This window comes from Schistosoma mansoni, chromosome 7 (assembly GCF_000237925.1).
Source record: "Schistosoma mansoni strain Puerto Rico chromosome 7, complete genome".
Lineage (NCBI taxonomy): Eukaryota > Metazoa > Platyhelminthes > Trematoda > Strigeidida > Schistosomatidae > Schistosoma > Schistosoma mansoni.
The window spans coordinates 891,432-899,155 of NC_031501.1; the positions used below are offsets into that span (position 1 = coordinate 891,432).

A 7,724-nucleotide genomic window follows, 5' to 3' on the forward strand; every position below is an offset into this window, starting at 1 on the left:
GATAGTGGCTAGCAGTGGAATCCAGTTTGACGCTCGTTTCGTTTTATTTCGGACTCGTCAGCTGGATGTACCTGCATCTCAGAGTTGATATTCACTCCGGGACTCGAACCCAGTACCGTCCTCTTGAAACGCCATCGCGTTATCCACTTAGCTAATATACATAATTGTGAAATTGTGGAAATATAAAAATGGGTTTTACACTGGAATTATGTAATCGGATGTTATATTGAGTAAATGTCACGTAAATGAACAACAATGAATGTTCGAAAATTGTTTGAGAGTAGTACATTTATGACATGTATTACAGTAATGTAATGTATCAGCCGAGAACTCTTAATTCTTACTAAGTGAACATCCTGTTCATTTTTGAATGGGGTATTTAAGATCACCAGAAACCTGGCCTCTCCGAGTTGAGGATGTCAGACGACTCTCTGTGTTCGATCATCGTTGTCTCCGAAGGATTGCTGACATCCAGTGGCAACACCATGTTAGTAATCTAGTCACGGCATCATGCGTTCTTGCACAGCGACGATGATTCAATTGGTGTCACCATCTTGAAACACCAACTTTGTGGCTTGGATATGTTCTACGAATGTCGTCCCAGAGAATTCCACGTCGTGCATTATTTGCCGACTCTAGGACTGGTTGGAAAAAGCGGAGAGGTGGTCAGTGTATGACATGGTGTCGTGGTATGAATAAAATCTGCAAAGGGCTAGCTTCTGTTGGTCCTTCACAACTCCCTGGCTGCGGTCCAAGAGATGACGTTACACAATTGCTAGAGACGTTATCAGATATGGCTCAGAATAGAAGCCAATGGCGATCCTGCTGTAACCTTCTTTTACTTTCTTCACAAAGAGTGGTTCTAACTTTCTTAACTGAGAGAGTTCTTCTGGTTGTACATTTCAGTTTCCCCCATCATTACTCTTCTCTTACTTTCATCTTTTTTTTTCTTCCTTTATATATACGCATCTTCCCCCTTTCTCCTCCCATTTTGTGTGGCGCATATATATCTGGTGCCTCTTTGTACCAATATGTATGTGTTTAAATAAATAAATAATAAATAAAACATATAAAGTGTGACAAATAGGAAGAGAAAAATGTGATCTTCATTTTGTTATTACAAAAAAAAAATCACTGTCATAATAAATCTCAAATCTCATAACAACATAATAATGACTAGATATTAACTGATGAGAAGATAATTTATGGATAACCTTTGTGTGATGTTTATGTAACTTAGAGAAAGTTCACCTTATAGACTAGAGTGAAATGACGGTTATAAATTAGTGTAAGGAATTGAGATTAAGATTTTAAAGTTATGATTATGGTTTTCATCATAAAATAACATCAGCTGCAATGTCAAAATGTTATTTGGCCGTATGGATGAATGAATTTCGCGCCAAAACTCAAGATTTGATATCTTAAATCTGATTGGTTCATCTATCAATTATAGTCTTGCTTATTATTTTAGTATTGAATCAACTTGTCCTGCTAAGTACTTGAAATTGTCAATGATAAAAACTCCTAGTTGACAATTTTACTGTGGTCTAGTATTTACGATCTTACAATTACATAACGAGTTAACGCTTTTGTAGCAAGTTAGTTTTCTAAGGGATGGAGTCGCTAACCCCATGCCCAATCCTCCTCCTTTACCCGGGTTTGGAACTGGCAGTTACTCTAGAAGAGCTACAGGCTACAGGCGAGTCCTGACTTGAAACGGAAGTGGAAAAGAGGAAGGCCAAAGAACACATTACGTAGGGAAATAGAAGCAGATATGAAAAGGATGAATGTTAACTGGAAAAGATTGTCCAGGATAAGGTTGGATGAAGAGTGCTGATGTGCGGCCTATGCTCCTCCATGAGGGGTAACAGGCGTAAGTAAGTCATTATATCACATTTCTCAATAAATTATCTAACTGTAAAATTCCTTTCCTTTTATTTTTCTTTTTGACTTGGAATGAATTAAGAAATCTCTTTAAATTTTTGATTGAGACCATGAAATGACTGATGTTAGACCAAAATTAAAAACCTGGAAATACTGGACGGACGTTTCGTCTTATTATGGGGCTCCTCGGCAGTGCGCACCCACGATCCTGCATGCGGGATTCGAATCCAAGACCTTCGATCTCGTGCGTGGACACTTAACCTTTAGACCACTGAGACGGCATCTAATGGTGTTAATGTCTAACCTCAATCAATTCACGAAATTGCGCGGTCATCTTCCTTTTGTACTGAAGTAGATACATGTCTCTACCTGACATGGATTAGATTTTATAAAAACCGTAGAAAAATAGCATAAAAATCGACTTTTTTCAATACTGGACCATTTGACTCAATCAGCTGTCAATCATAAACAGAGTAAGCATTCACTTAGTATTGTTTGTTTGAATCTTCCCATTGATGTTTAGGACTGCAACTGGTCAGTCTCTTATTGGCATATGTGCACCCCATTGCACAAGCAAGTGGCTATCAGGACTCAGTAGCTGAGTGGATAACGCGATGGCGTTTCAAGCGAAAGGTACTGTGTTCGAGTCCCACAGTCAACATCAACTCTGAGATGCAGATACATCCAGCTGACGAGTCCCAAATAGGACGAAACGCGCGTCAAACTAGATACCACTGCTAGCCACTAGCCATCTTTGTTTATAGGGTAAACGTTATTATTATTATTATTATCGGATGCATGACCCAATTTGTTGACATTTATACCTGTACATAAGAAAAATATGTAGAAACAATGTTTACTTTTTAAAATCTAATCAATAATATTGATTATATATGCAGCATATGTATGAGCAAATGGAAGTTAAATAATTTGATATGAATAAACTTTACACTTATGTGATCGATTATACATAATAATAATAATAATCAATAATTAAATGATTGGAGGGGAGAGTGAATACTAAATCTTTTTTTCTTTTTGTTTTAATGAGAAAAAATACCGAACTCGACTTTAATCTAATTGATAGATTATAGCACTTCTAATTGTGACGATTTAATCGGGTTATATTAGTTGGAGCACTTGTACCTTTAAAGTTGTACTATACCAGATAGGTCGATTGGAGGACAGTAAAACCAGAAGCTATAACTTAAGATCCCAGGAAGTTGTATAGGCGTGTGGTAGCACTAAAGTGTTCCCTAAAAACAGTCAGCATCTGCGGTGATACTGCACCTTCAAAAAACAAGGAACTTTTAGGTGAAAATCATGTAGTACACCAACAGAGTTATGAACACTTACTTCACGTATCTACTAACTTAATAGAGTAAAAATCAAAGCTGTGATATATCATATAAAGATGTTCTATTTTTGACATTAAGGAAAACAAAAGTAATGATGATGGCCTACTACTGGTTTGATGTTCATAGAGAATTCGGAAATAGTTAACTTCTCATTCCGAACGGTATGATGAGTCACCTAAGGTTCATAATCGCACATTATTATTCCACGTGTATAAATAGCACATCTATAGCTGTTTCTCAATATATTCAGTAACTATCTGGGTTAGTCAAATGTTTTGAGAATTTATTAGCCTACTGTCTACTTAAGACAATAGTATATACTAACAGAATACATATAGTAGCCTATAATAGGGTGAGGACATAATTAATTTGACTGAAATCCTAAGGAATCGTCAACACGTGAGAAAAAATGTACAGGGCGCTTGCTCTTATTTCAAATATATTCTCTGTTATATCCGAATGAGCAGAGAAATTGTATTTCTGACGTTTCTTGACTTAACGTAAGCCACTTCTTCACAGTATAGATGTGGATGTTTTTCTCATTGGGACCTGATACCCTTTTTCCTCTGCTCTCTGAAAATAGTCATAAATTACGCGATCGCCAAAACCTATGGATACAAGCACAAACTGTACATGACAATCGAAATTTTTTGTTAGAATCATTGGAAACAATGTAGATATATTCACTCTTTTTCCTTTCTTACAATCAGTTTTTCAACTACTACTTTTTTTTATATTCTGCAAATTCATTCTTTTTTCTCTAATCATATTATCTATCCTTAAAACCCTTTCTACTGTCAAATAACACTATTCATACATTTACTACACAGGAATTGATTTTCAACTGATGGACATATGTGTACCGGATTCTGACTGACTAAAAAACATTACTAAGTCAAGAAAAAAAAAGTGTGTTCACAAATGATGAAATACATTTGATATGCATTGAAATCATCACCATTACCAATGACAAAATAACAAACAATATGATTTTCCTGAAATAGATGAATCTAAATTAAAACAAAACCAAAAAGAACGACTGAAAAACAAACAAACAGGACAAACAAAATTATTCACACTTTTCTTTACAAGAAGTAGAATGAGTTAGAATACTTTCTTTTAGTCTTGCAATTGTCATAAAAATGTATATGGGAGAAAATGTTGTGTTACTAATATGAATAGATCTTATGGAATTGTACATAGGATAGGAAGATTTGAAAACCAAACACACACACACACCTCGTCATATCATTTAAGAGAGGTTTGGCTTGAATTGGTAGCAGCAGTGGTAATCAGTTGATTAGGAGACGTAACGCTAGAAAGATTTAATGGTAAAAATAATCTACAGGGAAAAATATCCCGGAGTTATTGTTTTTCCATTGATTTTTGAACGACTGGAAAGATAAGAAAGAAATAAACATACATATTCACAGATATGTGGAACAAATTGAAGATATTCATGAAATAGGGTTTTTATAGTAACTAACCAAAAGTCATTTACAAAGGGATTGTAGAGTTGATGAACACGACGATTAGATGGTAAACTTAGGAGTGAGTTGAAAGTTTAGTCACAATTTGAAAAAAAAGTTGGATTTTGAGCTGAATTTCAGACTATCCCATATACTCATATCAGTCAGTTAGGATCAACTTGAAGCTTTGAACAAATGTGAATGGGAATAAGTTTCCACACCATATTAGTACGAGATAAAATTAAAAAGATGAGTAGCGAACCAATAGAAACAATTTAGTACCAATCATAATGAGGACGACCAAGCACTGAGGGCAATATTTTGTTCTTTATAAGTACTAACTTAGGTTAAGAAATAAATTTTGAATATTATTAGGAGATTGGTGTCGAGGCAGTAAATGTGATCAAAATACAAGTTCGAAAGTCATATCATATAACAAGACCTCGTACTTTACCGATGTCATAACAAGAACGAATCCCATCTCATCTACTTTATTTCGTGAATTCGTGCTACGATTGGTTTTTACACACAAAAGTTTCCTGTTCAAAGTCAAATACATCAATCTAAACTTTGTAAACATTTAATACATTTAAGCTACACGTGTGCTATTAAGTGAGTCGAGGAATTTCACGAAATTTTGAAATGGATCGGCTCAGGTTGCATAGCAAGACCTGAAACTAAAGAGAAAAAAAAACTAATTAAACATACCGTTTTCCACTAGGTTCCCAGCAATACCAGTTGTACTGTTTAACACTGAATCTATATCTTCCGAATGTTCAAGAACGAAAGGTCGAATCAAGCGTCGATAAATAAGCAAGGATCCATTTTGTGAGATAGGAATCATGCAATAAATTAGGAAGGCGCACTGGAAGGTACAAAGAAATCAGGTTTGCGGAGGCTTTATCAGTAGTTACTATTGGAAGAGAAGTTGACAAACATTTAAAAATATTTACAGCAGACTACGTCACTCTCATATATCATTACGGATCTTCCTATAAATAAGTACTAGAATTCCAAAACAATGACTTGTTCCATAAATATATTTACAAGTCGATATATATATAGTTGATAAACCTAAGGACTATGGTTTGTAAATCGTGATTTCTTGAGAAAGTAAAAATGCATTACATATAACTGAAATCTAATTCCTATCGGGCTAATGTAGATATTTAACAGTGAGAAGCCGGACACATGCTTAGCTAGTAATTACGTCCAACCTGTTTTTGGTTTCGATTTGTGATTATCAGACTGTTTTTACTAGATTTAGCTACGAAAATGGACTGCCAACCCGAAGGATATTCAAAGGTTAAAAAACCACCAACATTTGCGCAAGTTTCCGTGAATTAGACCAGAGAAAGGATAAACAACTCAAAACCTTACCTTTATTATGGGATATAACGGTAAGTAATAAACCATCATTGCTGTACAGGCCTCGAAAAGTTGAACGGAAGCAAAAACAACCCAGTAGGTTAGCCATTTTGTGTCGTCTTCTTTCTCGTGAGTTTCTATGGCTTTAACTCTAGAAGTAAACATGATTTGCAACCAAATACTCACGACTGATATGCTGGGTACAAAGCACCAACAAGTAGAGTAAGTATATCTGTCCCATAACCAATGACTAAATACAGAGTCAAAAACGCAATCACTCCTTTCTAATAACTAGGGATGTGGAACATACCATATGCCAAATACAGTTTACTGATACCAGAACGTGTTTCACATAGGCTTAGGAAATCAGTAACAACATTCTTCTTTTCCAAGTACTCAGCAAACCGTACCTGATAAGATCGTAACTTTTCCATCGCGCCCTTGCAGAGTTAATGTATCGACAATGTAACATAACTAAACTTTAAACTTTGTCAAACACTTCAATCTCAATATATTATCCGAGAATCTAAAAATGGATACTTACGCAATTAGTTTAAAAGTCTCTTCTCTAAACATTTACTGGAATACACGATGCTGTCTCGGCAACCTCATAGACGTCTCAGTTAACCGCGATATCATGACAACCAATAACGGCAGTTTAACTAGGCCTCTTTAAAGGTAGTAATTTTGAGATTTTGTGTCAACTTTAACAGGAAATTGGTTTGACAGGAATTTAATAGAAATCCCTTAAATTTACTTTAGTTTTTGTATTCCTGTGGTATAAACTTCTGCTCTTTGCATAGATCCTCAGCTTAAGACAAGGTTTTTTAAGTGGTTCAGCAAATAAATCATCTTTTCCCAAGACAAATGACTCGCTTATCCTTGAAACCAAAATAGGTAAATAGTCATTTACAGCTGTCCTATTTCACTTAGTTTTACAGAAGCTAAGGTTATGACTCTATATGCAACCGGCTAGTTGAGCTGTGTAGAGCCAGTAAAATGTCACTGGGATCTGGCAAAATCATTTAGCAGTTGGGCCACCGAATGCATAACAATTCGTTGATCCTCGTCATGGTCGACGAAAGCCAACGCACATCAATTTATTGTACGCCATAGACTGTCCCATGCAGCAGTGGTTGCACTCTGTTCCTTGTACGTTGTATTTCTGTATACGGTCATCAACGAAGTCATAGTACGTGGATACGACGAAAGATTAATCCACGCTGGGTGCTAACCGTGAGGTGTGACTTCAACGTTAGTGGATGGTCATATCATTCCCTAACGACTCTAGTAGGTCCCTAACCAATCGACACAGATCATCTACGTTAGTGATCTATAGCTGTATCAGTTGCCCTCTAAAATGTTTGAACATTTACTTGTGATGGTTCGGGAAACCATTTGACGTCATGAGGTGTTTACACGCGTCAGTATAGAGGCATTCGAATATTGTATCCCTGTGTACAAACATTTGTTTTTTGTGGTAGAAAATTAAAGTAATTTCCTTGATTTTATGTGTAGGCTGGGTATGATACACAGATATCTTTGTAGAGGTTGCAGACCTGATCAAAATTTCTCACTTCTTGGGCCTGCCAGGTTTCTTGTACATAAACGGCCAGCCACCTCCATCGAACTGTCTTGGACTGTC

General features: G+C 35.9%; 1 protein-coding gene and 1 non-coding gene across 2 annotated transcripts; one reads left to right on the top strand and one right to left on the bottom strand.

Annotated features, from left to right (window-relative positions):
* The first annotated feature begins 2,473 nt into the window (after positions 1 to 2,473).
* Smp_tRNA_01548_Pseudo_TTC.1.1 lies at positions 2,474 to 2,542 on the top strand. The gene has a single exon. It is a non-coding gene (tRNA).
* Positions 2,543 to 4,158: 1,616 nt separating this feature from the next.
* On the bottom strand, positions 4,159 to 6,513 carry Smp_010370 (putative polyposis locus protein 1 homolog; the record flags this gene model as incomplete). Its single annotated transcript, XM_018798571.1, has 5 exons — positions 4,159 to 4,636; positions 5,420 to 5,576; positions 6,092 to 6,230; positions 6,266 to 6,359; positions 6,390 to 6,513. 5 exons carry the CDS (start codon positions 6,511 to 6,513, stop codon positions 4,608 to 4,610), a joined length of 543 nt encoding a protein of 180 aa, XP_018653500.1. The 3' UTR covers positions 4,159 to 4,607.
* Positions 6,514 to 7,724: the final 1,211 nt, after the last annotated feature.